This window comes from Plectropomus leopardus, chromosome 10 (assembly GCF_026936395.1).
Source record: "Plectropomus leopardus strain MGB_pleo_1.0 chromosome 10, ASM2693639v1, whole genome shotgun sequence".
NCBI classification, from domain to species: domain Eukaryota; kingdom Metazoa; phylum Chordata; class Actinopteri; order Perciformes; family Serranidae; genus Plectropomus; species Plectropomus leopardus.
Genome location: NC_142185.1, coordinates 19,136,265 through 19,153,637, shown reverse-complemented (window position 1 = coordinate 19,153,637; position 17,373 = coordinate 19,136,265). Strand labels below are relative to the sequence as shown.

General features: G+C 41.0%; 1 protein-coding gene across 2 annotated transcripts in view; it reads right to left on the bottom strand.

Annotated features, from left to right (window-relative positions):
• The window catches only part of xirp2b (xin actin binding repeat containing 2b), a 40,569-nt gene that overhangs the window by 1,853 nt on the left and 21,343 nt on the right, over positions 1–17,373 (bottom strand). For both annotated transcript variants that reach the window (XM_088083225.1, XM_042495135.2), the window contains 6 exons: positions 13,703–13,866; positions 12,304–12,432; positions 11,570–11,659; positions 11,249–11,306; positions 11,059–11,147; positions 283–9,691 (listed from right to left, as the gene is read on the bottom strand). In XM_088083225.1, coding sequence (XP_087939351.1) covers positions 283–9,691; positions 11,059–11,147; positions 11,249–11,306; positions 11,570–11,659; positions 12,304–12,429 — 9,772 coding nt within the window. In that variant the 5' untranslated portion in view covers positions 12,430–12,432; positions 13,703–13,866. The remainder of the gene's footprint in view (positions 1–282; positions 9,692–11,058; positions 11,148–11,248; positions 11,307–11,569; positions 11,660–12,303; positions 12,433–13,702; positions 13,867–17,373) is intronic.

Genomic DNA, 17,373 nt, shown 5'->3' with positions numbered 1-17,373 from the left:
ATGAAAAGTTACCTGCTAAACATTAGTATGTAATCACTGACATTGTGAGCATGTTAGCATGCTGATTAAGCCCCAAAAAACTTCACAGAGCTGGTAACACGGCTGTAGACTCTTAGTCTTGTTACCGACACTTTATGATTTACAGAGAAGCCTCCACAATACACACAATTCACTAATGCTGCTTTTGTAACACACTACAAACAGATATTCATAGAAATCCCATCCATGCATCACAGTCCATGCCGTTAGTTTCTGTTGTTTCATGCTGTTGTCGGTCTTTACCGGAGACAATCGTTGTCTGATGTGACAGAACTTGTGATGTAGTCTCTTCAGAGATAGTGTAGCCAAGACTCTTGAAAACAGATTCACTCTCTGTCCATGTTTTGTGGAAATTACTCAGCAACTTGTCAGTAGCATCCTCATCGTAAGTTTCCGTTTGCTTCACTGCTGCTGCAGCTTTTCTTTTAACTGCATCAGCGTAGGAGAAAGGAGCCCGTTGGGTTGACACACTCTCAGAGTGCTCGATGACAGCTGTCCTTGTTCCAGTGACCTTGTTACCGAACTCGTCAACATTTGAGAAATGTTTTGTGATTGATTTGGTTTCAGAGAAGCCTGATGGTTCTGCTGGCACAGTTTCTACCTCATTTTTCTGCAGAGGGAGGGGGGTGCTCTGCCCTGAGCCTCTCTTTGTCTCTTGAGGACTTTCCCACTTTGAAGTGTCTGCCGCTGTTTCACTCAGGCTTGACACAGTCTCCTCCTCATCCCTTTTCTCCTCTCTGAATGAGGAACTTTGCTCATCCAGTTCAAAAACATTTTTAATAGCCTGGATGTCAAAAGTTGGCATTTCCTGTTCCAGGATGTCTTCTTTCTCTTTGTCACAATCTGTGCTTTCAGCATCATTGTTAAGCCACTGCGAGAGTGGGATTAGCTCCTTTTTGATATATACTTTCTCTTCTGGTGATTCAAATTTGTTTACAAGACCATACAGGTCCGCCCTGGGAAGCTCTTCCTTCTCTTTGTTCTTATTTTCGGTCTCATACTCCTCCATGTCTGGGCCCAGGCGTTCAGGGATAGCAATGGGCTCCTTTCGCACATAGGTTTTGTTAATTTCAGCCTTTTGAGCTTCTTCAAAAAATTCTCTCTTTTCTTTGACAGATACAGATGATGGCTCTGGAATATCCGCAGCATCGATAAGATCTGGGTCATTCTGACACAATGGCATGTGGGACTGTATTTCATTTGCATTTAAACCCTCTGAAATATTAGCTTGATCCTCTTCTACATGTGCAGAATTTACATTGGCCTGCTGAGACTCCCCAGATAAACTCTTTTTGAGCTTTTCTGTCAATGTCTCTGAAGCCTCCACCAGTTGGGACTCGATTTTGATTTGCCGATGGAACGACAAAGGTGATTCCACAATCTCCGATTTCCTCTCTGAGATTTGTTGGGGAAGTAGCGGCGGTGGTGTGACGCCGCGTGACAGTTTGGCTGTTGTGTCTTTAAGACGAGCCAAATTTTCCGCTCTGTCAAAAGTGGGAGAAGGTGTGATTCTAGTGAGCCGAGATGTCGGGGTGTCACACCTGCGTGGAGGCGGTGTGGGAGGTGTGGGTGGCCTGTGCAACAGGGTAGGTGACGGAGTGACTCTCTGGGGTGAGTCGGTTCTTCGTGTGGATTCGATAGTTATGAATGTCGGTGAGGGAGAACGCATCCTCAGTAATGGCGAGGGAGCGCGAAGGTCTACAGACTTGCACTGACTCGCTTCTTCTTTCCGTCTTTCATGGGAGGTCTTCTTCTTTGTTTGGTTCTCAATTTTGGCAGAACCAATACTTATCTTGGATATTCTTGGCGTTGCCCCACCAGAGACTGCTTTCTCAGAAACTGGCTCACACTCATGCTTCTCCATCGTCTCGTTATCTTCTAGATGCATTAGTTTTGCTTCTGCAAGTTTCCTCACATGTGAAAGAATTTCTTCACCTTTCTGTGCATCACTTTCAGATCCCTCCAGTTCACTTTTTTTTTCCGGACTCATGAGCCAATCTGGGATTGTATTGAGCAGAGTCTTCACAGATTTAGAATCAACACTTTGTATCTCTGTGATGTGAGAGATTAACACTTGGACCTCTCGCCTCTGAGCTTCCTCTGTTCCTCCTGCTGTGGACTTTACCCGTTCATTTTGTTCTGACTCGCCTGTCACTGTAATTGGGACATCCTGACTTTTTTCTGGTGGTTCCTCTGTGCTCTGCGGAATAACTGTCACTTCTTTCTTCTTTTGAGATCCCTTCACTTGCTTTTGAACAGCTTTTTGTTGCTGGGAATTCTGATCATCTTTGCTTTCTGTGGTAATGACTTCTTTGTTGACTTGAATCTGATTTTCTTTTAAAGTTTGATGAATTTGAGAAACTGCAACTGTTTCCTGAGTTTGGCGGGATTTTTCATCTGTTGCTGTCTTGGTTTCATCTTTCTTCGATTCTGTGGAAATCTCTTTACCTTGACCTGCCTGTCCATTCCCTTTGGACTTTTTGGACTTCTTTTTCTTCTTTGCTGGAGTCTGAGTTTCTGGTTGGCTCTCAGTTATGCTAACAGTAACAGCAGGCGCAGAGGCAGCAGCAGCAGAGGAAGTAACTTTCTTAATCCCCTGCTTTAACTCTGTCTTTACTTCTTTCGGTTCACTGATCACTTTCACCCCAGCAGCTTCTTTCACTTCCATCTTAAAACCTTCTTGTGAAATGCTCTGTTTCTCACTTTCACTTGACGTTCTTGTCTCTACTTGCTTTTCTTGCTTGTTGTTCTTTTTCACCTTTTGTTTTCCTGCTTTTCCATTTGTATTAGCAGCTGTCTTCTCAGTTTGCTGGTCAGAAACTTTCTCTTGGCCCTTGGTGGGAGAATGATCACTTTTCTTCTTGTTATCACGCTGTGGTGATTTGGACTCCTTTACATTTTTGTCTATTTTCTCAGACTGTGATTTGTTTGATTTCTCCTCTGTATGAATTTTATCAGGATGCATCTCGTCTTCATTTTTATCTTCAGACTTGTTGGGGCCCTTTGTTTTCTGATGTTTAGAGTCTTTCTTTTTATCAACAATCGTGTTTTCAGTATTTGCAACATCAGTAATTGAGGTCTGGACTTTGTCAGAGATGACAGACTGAGCAGACTGCTTGGAGGAAACAGTTTTCTGTGTAGTCATATGCATCTGTTGTGTAACAGCTGAGACAGATGAAGTCTTTTGAACAGAGACAACCTTAGAAGTCTCATTACAGACAATTTGCTGTTTGGCAGAAGATATAACTGTTGAATCTGTGTGGATTTTGTTATGGCTAGCGATGGCATTGCTTTGGGTGGCACTTGAGACTGCAACATGCTTAGATGAGTCTGAACGAACACTCAATGCCATCTTTTCAGCTCTCTCCTTTGTGAGTTCTGATGTGTTTTTATTTGAATGCTCTGTATCGGTGGTGGAAAGCATTTCAAGAGCAGCGGTAACTGAGTCATGTATGAAAGTGGGAGTCGGAGTGGTTGGAGGTGTATTTTCCTCCTTCATCTTCCGGTACTTTCCTTCTGCTTGTATTAATGGAGTGTTAAATTTACTCATTTTCCCCCTCATGGCAGGTGGAGGGGAGGGAGGAGGGGTGAATTTCACAGGTATGTAAACTTTCTTCAGTGGTTTTGGTGACTCAGACGGTGGAGGGATTTCATATGATGCAGGTTTTGATGCATGTGTTGTTGTTATAGATTGATTTTGGCTCATTTCTTCTACTTTCTCTGATGTGACAATCTGTTGCATTTTACTAAATTCCACTTTAGGCTCCAGCTTTGGGACTGGATATAAAACTGGTGCTTTCACTTTTTTGACTGTCATTTTTTTTGCTTTTCCTGGTGAAGTATGAATTGCCTGTGCTGGCATGCTCTCCAGTTCTTGTTGAGATGGAGGAGGAGGGAGGAAGTCCTGCTCGCTGGTTAGTGGTGGTGGTGGAGGAGGAAGGTGATCCATGTCAGAATCAACAGAGGGAGGTGGAGGAGGAGGAAGGTCAGCGTCTGCCATTGGTGGAGGTGGGAGAGGCAGATCGGGCTCTTGTGGTTTTAGGAAGTAATCATCTGTTTTTACTTTGGTTTTATCTGCTTTTATCATTCCCTTTCCCTTCGACTTTAGATTGCGAAACTCTGTCTTAACTGTTTTGATGCCGTGGCTCTGGGTAATGGTTTTATGCTCCACCACAGTTGTTGAATGCTGAGCAGACTGCACCACAGAACTTGACATTGATCTAACAACTTCAGCATCATTAGAGATGGAGTGATTTTCTTTGGATGTCTCAACTGAATTAGCAGTTTTTATCTTTTGTATGTTCCTCTGTGAATCAACCTTTAGATTTTTAACTGGTGGGCTCTGCTTGACTCGAACTCTTCGGTATGATCCAAGTCTGACTTTGGGAGCTTGGCGCTGTGCTGTTTCCATCAGCGATCTAATAGTGCCTTTAACATCGCCCTTTATCACTTCTTCTTTCTCCAGCTGGGATTGCTCTTGTGTCTCGTATAATGACTTAATTGACATCTTCACATCCCCCTTTACGTCACGTTCAAGGCTTGGGCTCCTTTCCATCCTCGGTGAAGGCGGAGGCTCCATTAAGAGCTGGATCGTTCCTCTGACGTCTCCCTGAACATCTATTCCCTGTGGACACGTCCTCCTCTCACTGGAGGCATCATGCAGACTCTGCATCGCCGTGTGAATATCGCCCCTCACAATTTCTTCCTTTTCAACTTCCTTCACCGCTTGCTTTGCCAGCTCCAGAGATTTCAGTGTGGCCCTCACATCTCCAGGAACTAAATCCTCAACAACAGCTTCAACTCTGGATGTTGATGATTTCTCAAGAGACCTAAGAGCCCCTTTGATATTTCCCGGTATGATATCTGGCTTCTCCACCTCCTTGTACTGCTTTTGAGCCCTCTCCAGGCACCGCAGGGCTTTCGGTATGTTGCCTTTCACCACTTCCTCTTTCTCTATAACAACTTTCTGATTGGCTGATTCAGACAATGAATTCAAAGCAGCTCTTAAATCGCCTTTGATTATCTCCTCTTTTTGGAGTCCTTCCAATGAGAGCGTTGGCTGTGACATGAAAACTTTCACTGTGTTGTGAACGTCACCAGGTATAACATCCTCCACTGTACGCTCTATTTGTGTTTGATTGCGGCCGAGGATAAGTTTAGTGCCCTTGATGTCACCTCCCACAATCTTTTCTTTTTCTGCTTTGTTAGGCAGAGTTTCATCAGGTTCAACATGGAGCTGTTTAAGATACTCGAGAGCCCCAGATTCGATGCATGTGGAGTAAAAGTTGACATTTCCCTTTTCAGCCTCATCTACCCTTATCTTTACTGCCTGATCTGTCTTGTCTGAGCTGGACAGTTTTTGAAGAGCGCTCTTTATATCCCCTTTTACAATGTCCTCTTTCTCAACATTAGCATTTTCTTGTTTATTGAGAAGAGAATATAATGTCATCTGCACGTCTCCTTTCTCGTCTTCCTGGATGAGTATTCCATGTTTTGCAGAGCCGCTCTGATCGAAAAGGTTGTTTATAGCTTCCTGAATGTCACCTCGTAATATTTCTTCCCTTTCAACACTGCTCTCTCTCTCCTGGTTGAAGAGTTGATGCACCGTAGAACTGATATTACCCTTCTCTTCCGAATCTATTACTATCTGTCTCTCCAGTCTTTCTTGTCTGTTCAGCAGGTTCATCATAATAGTCTGCAGATCTCCCCTGATGACATCCTCTCGTTGAATTTCCGGAGCTTGCTTATTCATAAGCTGGTATTTTGCCATTCTAACGTCACCTATTTCATCAGCTTCAATGAGTATTCCCTGAGACTTCACCATTTTCTGACTATAAAGTTCCTCAAGAGTTCCCTTGATGCTCTTGCCCATAATTTCAGTCTTCTCCATTTTTGTCTCGTTAAAGTCGTCCATTGGAGTTGTTTCAAAGAGCCACGTTGTTGTCTTTACATCCGCTTTGGAAATCTCCTCCTGTGATTTGATGGTTGTACCTTCGTCCTCATCTACCTCCTTAATGTGGTCAAGAGGATTTTTCTCAAAGAGCCAGACTGACTGTTTTACATCTCCCTTAGCGACCTCCTCCTTTTTAACAGTTTCAATGAGATTTTCAGAACTCATGCTTCGTATTTTGTCAATGGACTGGGTTTCGAATCTCCATTTCGCAGTCCTCACATCACCTTTTTGTATTTCACTCACATTGACTGTTCTTACAGATTCCTGCGACAGAGCGTCAGACTCAAAACGATCTTTGTTCATCCTCACGTTGCCTCCCTGAACATCATCCACAGTTTTTATGAAAACTTTCTTTTCTTCAGCAATGCTGTCAAGAGGCTGTGTCTCAAATTTCCACTTGGCAGACGTGACGTCTCCTTTTTGCACATCCTGTTGCGTGACAGATTTAATGATATAAACCTCATCTGTGTCCTTGATGGCGTCAAGAGGCTTGGTTTCAAACTTCCACCGGGTTCCAACGACATCTCCTCGTGTGACTTCTTCGCTTGTGACAGTGGTGACCTCATGGTAAAGGCCCTCTCTGTCCTGAATGGCATACAGGGGCTGATTTTCAAACATCATGGTGTAATTTCTCACATCGCCCTTCTCATCTTCATCACGGACGATTTTTTGCATACTTGTCAGCTCTGCGTCTGTCTCCCGAATTTTATCTAAGGAGCAGGTCTCAAAAATGAAACGACCTTTATCTACATCTCCTCCTTGCACATCATTCACTGTGCGGCTGCTCATAGATTCCTCCGGGCTGTCGTGTATTGTATCTATTGATTGGTTTTCAAAGAGCCATTTGCAGTTCACCACATTTCCTTTTTGTATGTCCTCTGTCTGAACTCTCTTGAGCCTTTGCATTACTTCCTCAGATGTAGAAGTCATGATATCGGATGTTTGGTTTTCAAAAATGTACTTCATCCCAGACACATCTCCAGACGCAATGTCTATCTCAGTGACGCGCTTAAAGGAGCCCCCCTCCTCCCCAGTGAGGTTCTCCAGTTTCTCCGTCTCAAAGAGAAAACATGCGGTTCTCACATCCTTTCCTTTAATGTCCTCTTGACTGACAGTGCATGTTTTCAGAATGGTCTCTGTCTCATCATGGATAGTATCGAGTGCTTGTGTCTCAAAAAGCCACGTGCAGGTTTTGACATCACCCTTTTGCACCTCTTCAGATTCATTTTCACCCTTTAACTCCGCTCTTTCATACAGGATGTCCATTGGTTTTGTCTCAAATAGCCACTTGCAGGTTTTCACATCACCCTTCATGACGTCAACATTACTACTTGACCCCACAATCTCTTCATCTTCAATATTGCTGAAGTATTTAATAGCATCAAGAGGCTGTGTTTCAAACAACCACTTTGCAGTTTTAACATCACCAGACTCTATTTCTTGTTTGGATATGCCCTTGATTACTTGGTATTTATCTATGCTTTCATCAAACTGATCAATTGGTCGTGTTTCAAACATCCACTTGCATGTTGTTACATCACCTTTTACAACCTCTTCACGGCGCACTGTTTTCACCTCGTGGTAATGCCCTGAGCTGTCTTGCATGGCATAGAAGGCAGTTGACTCAAACAGGTTTTTATTTGATTTCACAGACCCAGATGTTACTCCCTCTATGAGAATCTTTTGAGATTGATCCCTCCAGTTTAAATCTGTGCTCTCGAAGATTTGCTTGTAGTTTGAGACATCAACTTTATCGATTTCTTCCAGGTCGATCGTTCGGATGACTTCCTTCTTTTCCTGCCTGATCTGCTCCAGGGGTTGGCTTTCGAATCGCCATTTCTGATGTCTAACATCGCCCCGCTCCTCATCAAGCGCTACTGTTTTCTTCAGTTTGCCCACCTCTACAAGCTCCTTCAACTCCTCAGTTGGAACCGTTTCAAAATAATGCCTGGCTGATCTCACATTACCTGCAATAATGTCCTCTTTTGTCATGGGCTGAGAATTTGAATAATCTTTTAAAGTATCCATTGGCTGTGTCTCAAATACCCAGCAGTTCTTGCGAACATCTGCCCTGCAGCTTGTGCCATCCTCCTGTGTGAGGTCAGTCTCAACATTCACAGTGCGAGTAACCTCTTTCTTCTCATCTCTTATGTGCTCTAGAGGTTGACTCTCAAAGCGCCACTTTTGGTGCCTCACATCCCCTTTCATTTCTTCATTTACTGCTGCCTTTTGAAGTTTTCCGACCTCAGGGCCAGTTTTCCTCTCCACTTGAGGGCTGCTCTCAAAAAAGTGCCTCGCAGATCTAACATTGCCCCCGATAATTTCTTCAATAGTCTGGGGTCTCGCATTGGAGTCATCCTTCAGAGAATCCATTGGCTGGGTTTCAAACACCAAGCAGTGCTTGCGTACATCAGCCCCAATAATCTCTCTCTTGTCCATTTGTGAGCTTTCCCAGTCATCAAGAGAATCTAATGTCTTTATCTCAAACAACCACCTGCCCCAGTCCCCCTTATTGCTGTCCTCCATGGAAAGACTACACACAAGTTTCAAAGGTGTTGGTTCTCTGTTTGTCATGTCCAGCGGTTGGGTATCGAAAAGCCAACGTGAAGCAATGGAGTTCTCCAATTCACTTTCAATTTTACGTACAGACTTAACCTCCAGCATTTGGCTTGACTGTCCCATAATGATACATTTAAACTGAGTGTCAAAAGTGCTCGTAATAGTTTTAACTTCTCCCTGAATTTCCTCTAACACTGACCTCAGACTCAGCAGGTGGCTCTCATCAATGGTCTCAGTGTGGCCAAGGCCTTCCATGTACTTATCGTCAATCATGTAAATGGTAGCATTCCCATCCTCTTCTGTGAACACAACCTCTTTTGTCAAATCCTCCTCCTTATGCATTTTATTTAGAGAGTCCATTGTCTGGGTTTCAAACAACCACGCTGCAGCCCGTACATCTCCTTTATCAAATTTGTTGAATTTGTTTTTATAATCTGTGGAGTTGATATTGCGAGAAGTCAGCTCATCCATCGGCTTGGTCTCAAACATCCAAGCTGTACGTCTCACATCTTTTCCAAGAATAATTTCCTGTTCGGTTATTTTGTTGTTGTCCTCATCCTCGTCAGGAATTTCATCTTTAATGGTATCCAGTGGCTTATTTTCAAACATCCAACGCATTGCCTGCACCTCCCCAGGGAGAATTTCTTCCCATTCCACGTATTCTTCATCGTTGATATCATCAGGACTACCAGCACCATCCTCATAAGTGTACTTTTGGCTCTCTAACTGGTTGCTCTCAGTTTCACTGTAATCACTGTAGTATTCCTTCTCTATATTCTTACGAACCTCAGGATGAATATGCTTGTAAAGACGTTTCAGCTCATACATACTCCTCTGCTTGAAGTAAGCCTCTTTGTTCGGTGGGTATTTGGAGGGGTTTGCCGGTTCTGGAGGATCAGGTGAGTAATGGCACGCTGGCACATTTTCATTGTCTGATGGCATTTCTAGTAAGTCTGGAGGCGGGGGTGGAAGATAGTCAGAATCCTCAGCTGGTGGGGGCGGAAAGTCCTCATAATCCATCACTTCAGCCGATGTGTCTTCTGCTGCCTCAGTACCGGATGCTTCATACACCTCATTAGTCACGGTGTTGTTTTGTGTCACATTTGAGGTCCACTTAGATCGATTGATATCACGGCCGATCTTTGTGAGGAACAAAATTGACATTTGTGGGTGAATTACTACAAATCATCAAATAAATATAAATTTTACATTTCACCTTGCTGTAACGCTTGCAGATAAAGTTTAAAAATGAGATCATAAAACATGAATAATCTTCCACAGAACAAAAACATTTCAATCCAAGGTTAATGGTACTGTGTGGAGAATGTTGCTCTCTCATTAAGCTCTCTGCAGCCACAAATCAATAAATCACTGTGATGACTCTACCTTACCTTAGTTATAATCCTTAAGATGTTCATGAAGTCAATCCCTTTTATTACTGTTCATGGATTACATTTTTAAGCAGTAGAAATTCTGTGTATTTGCATTCTGTTCACAAGGAAAAAAAGGAGCACACTCCCAACCGCAACTAAAAAACTCTTTCGGATGCACAACATAAAAAGAAATATATGACAAAATTGACTGTCAGCATACAATATTGTCCTTTTTAGATGCTTGTAAATCTTTTATCCTTTTTTGAAGTAATTTCATTGCCAGTGGTGAAGTCCGAATTATGTATGTATATGCTCCAGCCTTATTGTTTTTAATTTTATCTAATTCATATCACCTTCACTGTTGGCTGCTCACAGTCTTAAAGCTGCATCAGAACTGTAGATCAGACCACAGCAGACTGAATTCTTCATTAAATGCACAATATTCTATTTTCTGCCAATCGGGGTCTCACAATCAAATACAATAACAAATGTCAGAGTAACAATGTCATTGCATTTAGTTTCTCCCTATAAGGATTTATTCAGTATTCATTATTTAGGAGGTTTTTACCAGGAGGAAAACTATCCACAGAAGTCTCTCCAAAACCAATGGACCAGGTGAAGTCAACTGGTAAAAGCGCTGAATAAAGCAGTTTCACGTTAAAAATCAGTGTTTCTCAGACGCTGTTTGACACAGCAGGCAAACAAATGACACAGGCTGCGTCTTTAGTTAACACTACAGATTTCTCTGGGTTTAAACAATGGTGGAAATGTTTAGGGTTAAGTATACAACTCAACAAAATATATAACGTTGGTCTAGTCATCTTTAGACATTTAATGCGAGTTTGTTTGACTTCACTGTCACCAAAAATTGGTTAGTTATTGATAATGAAAGAAGTGATTGAATAGTGTTTACTGCAACATTAATCAAACTTGCAGTTTCTACCACTAACCACAGGTGATGTCAAATCAACAAGAAATAAAATCTTAAGGATTGAAACTTTAATTAAAACACTTTATTTAAAATCTCAGATAAAACTAACCCTAAAGTATTGAAAACGTAACCGGACAGAATATTTCTGTCCGGTTACGTTTTCAATACTTTTTGACTGACTCAAGTGAAATGAAAATGTTTACCTTAATTGGTTTCTGTGGAGCAGCCTCTTCTATTGTTTTTTCAAAGCGATCTCTCAGTTCTTTTGTAGTGTAGCGGGGAAACTCCTCTTCTAAAAGTCAGCACAGACGCAGTATAAAGGCAGGCCTTAAATTAGTCAGGCAGTGACAGCGTATACGGCAGAGAATAAAAATATCTAAACAACATACCAACCTGTTTCATTTTGATGGTTTTCATAACTGGATGCCAAGTTATTTCCGCTGTATGACACCTAGATATTTTAAATGAGAAAAAAAAATATTAATGATAAAAAAAAAGTGAAATGCAGAAATTGATATTTTTCCTATGGATTCTACACATTTCACATGTAATGTTTTAATCCCTCCCAAACTTGCACAGAATGCCGAACAAACATTCATTACACGAATGTGATTGATTGCAATCAGTAACATTTTGTACCCAACAAGGCAATCAAAGTGTTTAGCTCATTAGAAAAGCCTGCAGGAAGTGACAGAGACAGAAGAAGTTCAATACCATCGTTTCTTGGTTGAAATTTAGCTGCTGACTGCCTGGGACGACCTGCCTGCTGCTGCATGACATCGTCACCTCAGAGTTGGACATTTCCTGTGAAGATGAGGACAGCGGTTGTCAAACAGTGAAAAAAACAAACAAAAACACTGATAAATCTGTCAGTCTCACTTCAGCGTGTTGTTCCCCTTGCCATAGTCACAGATGTGAGTTTACTCCACAAGCCAAAGCTTAATAGAACACAACTGAATACCATGCAGAGAAGATGCTAGACCAGATTGCTCACTGCAGTTTGAAATGACTAATCACAGATGGAAGCAAGATGACAAAGAATGTGTCAAGCTGTTCACTCACACTGTACCGTGGCAAAACAAGAAATGAGACAATCTTTTCCACTGTGTTGTGAAGTTTCTGTCTACCAAATACAGCTACAATATAAGTGTTATTAACGTGCCCTCAAGCAGCTGTTAGAAATGTCAAGTAATGTCTGTAACATAAACCCACACACTTTGCTACACACTTTGGTATTGGTGCAACAAGATGCAATAACAGCCTCAGTTAATATTCACAGCCTTAATTCATCTATGTTACTTGCAAATCTCTCCATACAGCCATGCCATTCTGAAGCTAAATGGAAACACGCTCAGGTCAGAAGAAATGTTACCCGTCATTTGACCACAGTCATTTCTGTCATGCTCTCGGCCTCATAAATGAATACATACAGTGTTCTACATGTGTACCTGCACAGTTCTGTGATGGAAATGGAACTGGGTTACATTGTGTGATGTTGCAGTTTGCTGGGTCTCAAATTGTTTCCTCACACTGGCAAGTCCCCCAGGCAGGGAACAGACCTCCGACTCCTCCATGACCTAATGAAGCAGGAATTATCATTAGCTGCCTCCACTTCTACATGACCTGAAATCAAACTGATGCTTAATAAGGCTATTCTGTCTGGTGTGCACGCCATCAAACGTGCTGCAGCACATGCTTTGTGTGGTGTGTGTGCTTTCACCAACCCTGTCGCCGAGAAACTGTTTAAATGTTACTAAACTGCTTTCTTAAGTACGTTGTTGTGGCAACGTAATCGCTGCCTGAATTATGATCAGAGACACATATTTCAGGTAATAAACGCTACATTCAAGTACCTCATAGGCTTTGAAGGAGGGGTTGAAAAGGATGGCAAGGTTACTTAGTGCAGCACCTTGACGGCAGAACTATATTGAAATATTGTTCTCATGAGAATGAGATGGATGCAAGTCGACAGTGACTTTTGGGCACCATAATCGAATCTTTTCATTCTTAAGTCCGAGAGGACGTTTGTGCTAAATTTGAAGAAAGTCTCTCGACATTTTCTGGAGATATTGCATTCATAAAATGAGACAGACAAGATCACAGTGACCTCTACCTTTGATCTACGGCTACCAAAATCTCATCAGTTGATGGATAACTGGACAACTGGATACCACATTGCAAGATGGTCTATTTGGTGGTCAGTAAACATTTTGCTGATAACTGAAATACTTTGTGAACATTTGACTGATATGGTCAGTATAAACATTTTGACTTGCTAGGTGCATTAATCAGCTGCATTTCCTCTTTAAGTTAATAGAAAATGTTATTTGCTCAGTATTATAGTTTTCTCAAAACGTATTTGGTGTTTTAAATTAGTTAAATATATATACAGTACATATATAAACACAATATCTAGAAGACAGGGCTGCTGTCACATACGCAAACAGAAAATCGCCAGAGCTCTTTCAAAGTAAAGCCAACAATATTTATGTTTTCTGCAACAGTCTTCTATATTCTGCCCGGTGAGGGAGTCTCATGTTTCCCCTCTATTTATATGTATATGTAAGACTGCTGACCCCTTTCCCCAGCTGCAAAACTGTCATCACCTCCAATAATACTGCATGACAACACCAACAATAATGGTGACAATACCAGCTACTGTGCCCTGAATGCCCTGCAGCAGCTTAAGACTAATCTGTACAACAGGAAAGCAAACAAACCAATATAATGACCATAGAAAGATGGCTCTTAATTACAGAAATGTTTCAGTGCAGGCAGCTCTGGCAGGTACTGTAGCTTCACGCTGTATGAGAAACAATACATATCCATGCACACAAACTTAAGTACCCCGCTGGGGATGGTGTTGTCTGCTCGCTTGGAGACAGCTGGTTGGTACACGGCCTCAAAGTTGGTCAGTGGGATGACCTCTGAGTCCACAGAGTGAATCCGGTTCCTCTGGTATATGTCTCTTTCAGGAAGTCCTGCCCTGGTTCAGCCTGCGCTGCCAGCAGCTACGGCACAAACAACTAATAAATTATACAATAAAATGCTTCTCACATGTTATTAGGTAACATTAAGAGTTAGCACACCATATTTGATTTTTTAAACGTATGCAATCAACGCACTGCTACAGGTGTCAGATCCCTTTATGTTTGTGCTGTCGTCTTGTTTTTAAAGCCAGATCATTAGTGAATACAGAGAATATAACCTCAGTTTAGGATGTTCAAGTATGTTGCAAATATCATGGCTCATATGGTGATTATCCTACATTTGTGGCTTAGTAACAAATTAATGTACGCAGCAGCAACAGTCTGTCGTTAAAAACTTAACTTAAACATTTTTGAGTAAAATTTGTGATATTTTTCAGTTGGGAAAAATATTGACTAAGACTGCTAAATTTGAGCCACTGTAATGGTTTAAAGATGCTACCACAGTGCAGGTGGTGCTCCTGTGAATGATGCCTAGTGAGTCGTTTCAAAAACTCTACCAGGACACTAATGAAAGCAATTACTCATTTGTCTACTGATATTCAGTTACCTACAGGATGTACAGCATGTAAAATTATATATGACCGTCCAAGTGCCCAGAGTGGCAGTTATTTTATCATGATGTAAGGTGAGTTTGGTCCATCCCTCCCTTAAAGGTGCAGACACACCAAACTGACATAAAAAAAAAAACAGGTGCAACAAATGCTGACTGTTGCGTCGTCAAATGTTTCCTGTAAAATTTGAACATGAACACACCCCAAAGAAAAAGGCCAACTCAGATAACTTAACAACTTAACAACTTATCTCAGATAAGGTCTGTGTACCTTAAGAGACTTTGATGGTTTGTTCTACAACATAAAATATGTCAGTAAATACCTCACTTGTAAAGAGACACTTAATGAGTCTTAAAAGATGGTTGCTAAAAACAAGCTGAATGAGACATCAGAATATCATGCTAATCACAGCTTTACAGCCTTGTTATGGTAGGGATGTTGAGTCATGTGACCTTGGTGTAGTTTATTTCTGATCCAACATTTGGTTTTTACTTTGCAACGGGATTTAGTCTCAAAAACTACTAAAATGGTGTTCATTAGTGAAGATGATCTTGCTAAACAAAACATATTAGCTCCAGAAATATTTGTTTGCCACAGAGCTTAATTTTCTGCAATAATATAAAATCCTATGGAAAAATCACATACGCTTTTTGGTGAGGGAACCAGTGAATTGCTAACTTCTGGCTCGTCCCACAAGAAAACGTCATCCGTGGAGCACTCCACAAGTCATTTAAAAAGTGAAAGCAAAAACCCGACAGGACCAATTCAAGATGCTACTTAGCCAATTTGCACATTTACAACACAAATCGAAGGATATTTCAAAGGATATTTACCATACGACCGTTAACACAAGCAATTATGAACCAATTCTGTTAAAGAGCTCAATGGTGAAAAAAAATCTTAGCTAATATAACAAGTTTGTTTCAATCTCAAGCCCTCTTGACTTTAATTGTTTGTCTGTCATCCTTACTTCTATTTCTCCTCTTGTGTACTGACCTGAACTGCCAATCAGAGCGATTTCATTCACTGATGCTAATTCAGTATGTTGAACTGGCTGAAAGAAATTTGACAAGGCATGACTAGTGCCACTCTGCAAACACTAGAGCGACAATCACTCACTGACAGCCTGACATTGACTAACAGCTGGCCAATTTGGTGTGTCGGGGCCCTAAGTGGAAGCATTTAGAGACAGTCAAACTGAGCTGATTTGTTTTGTCGAAAATAATCATTTTTTAAAAGTGTACCCCAATGGTTTGATGGGCCCTTGAAATTGTCACTTAGATCACATGAAGTTTTTAGGAAGAGACTCCCAATCAGCAAGTATTATGGCATTAAGAGGATTATCCATTGTTTTCATGTGAGGCATAATTAGACTTAATGTCTGAAACTGCATCAACTAAAAGGTCCAGAAACAAAAGGAGCATTACAGTTAACCTGCAGGGTGTTGCGATCTGCTGTTAAAGACAGTCAGGGTGATTATTAACTCTTCTGTTAACAGACAGACTCTATATCCGGCCAGTTGCTGACACATCATTTTTTGTCTGTGTTTGCAAATTCAAAGTATTCACACCTCAGTTCCCTTATGGATATAAATGTGCTGATGCAAATAAGAGAATAAAATATGAATACAGACTGTTTTGACATTTGAAAAAAGTACAGCGACTATCCATTACTCTGAAGAATAAAAGCATAAAGAAAAGCTTTATCTCAGCTCTTCCCCTCTGTGGTGTATTAGCACTACTTGAAGCCATGTGTTATCCAGCTCATTGTAATATCAAGAATAATGTCAGCAAAGCTGCCAGACAGGCAACGTGAGATGATATTTCACATCTTTAATATCATCCCTGACAGCAAAGGACAGGTTTCATCACTGCATATCATTTTTCAAAAACTCAATAAAGCATAGAATGAATGAAATGCCAAATCAGATCAAAACACCAAATTTCTTTTAATCAGTTCTTTGAGTTACTGATGGCTAAGAGTGATAAGCTATTTAGAAGTAAGCTGAATAGTGGGCTCATGAACCTGAAATTGTAACCCATCATTGAGGTTATTTAAATTTCATGGCAGAAAGACATTTTGGTGCATTGCACTTGTATTGCATTGCGTTGTTAGCTGCTTTCCTTTGGCATATTTATTTTGCCATGTGGGATTTATAGCTTGCAAATTCCTAAGGATGATCTATTTTAGCCTTTCTGTAAATCAGTCAGCCAATTAAAACAGATAAGGAATGTATTACACAACTCTTAAAATGAGAGAATTCAAGTTATTTACAAAACATATTTAAGGACAGATTTTGATTTTCACAGACTAACTTTATGAGTGCAATATTCTGCACTGCATTGTTTTTAAGTTAACGTCTTGATGGCACAGATTTGGAAATTATTGTGGTAAGAACTTAAAATTCTTAGCCAAAAAAAATCTGTCAACAGTCTTAAGCTATCTAATGACACGTCAGGTCAGGCTGAGAGCTCAAATAACAAGAAAGTGAAGTAATCTAGGCGCCATGTACTTGCAAAAATAAATCAAGCCTATTTTAAACTTAACCATGAAGGGTTGTGTTTCTCAGTGAAATATAGAGGAAAGCTGGTAGGTCAAGGCTTTCCATTCCAAATGCTTTTAGACGGCCTGCATTGATAACCTTGTGCTTGTGCCTTTATTTATAATTACTCTGCAGTATTAATCATCTCATGGCTTGCCTGGCGATGAGGAAGTAGAGCGACGCAACACCTAGAGGTACTGGCCTTGGTACACACAGCTCAGAACTCCATCAATTTGGAATTAGAATAAATCTAATCTCTTCTCCAGATAACATTCAGAGTTAGTTTAGTATTTTAGTCACATTTTATTTTCCAGCAAGTCTGACAAAAGATTTTCTATTTGCTTCCTGTATTTTGAGTAGTGCACTCAACATGAGGGCAATGTTAATGCATTTTCTAGTACAATCACAAATTCAGTGCCCAGCCTTTCATGTTTT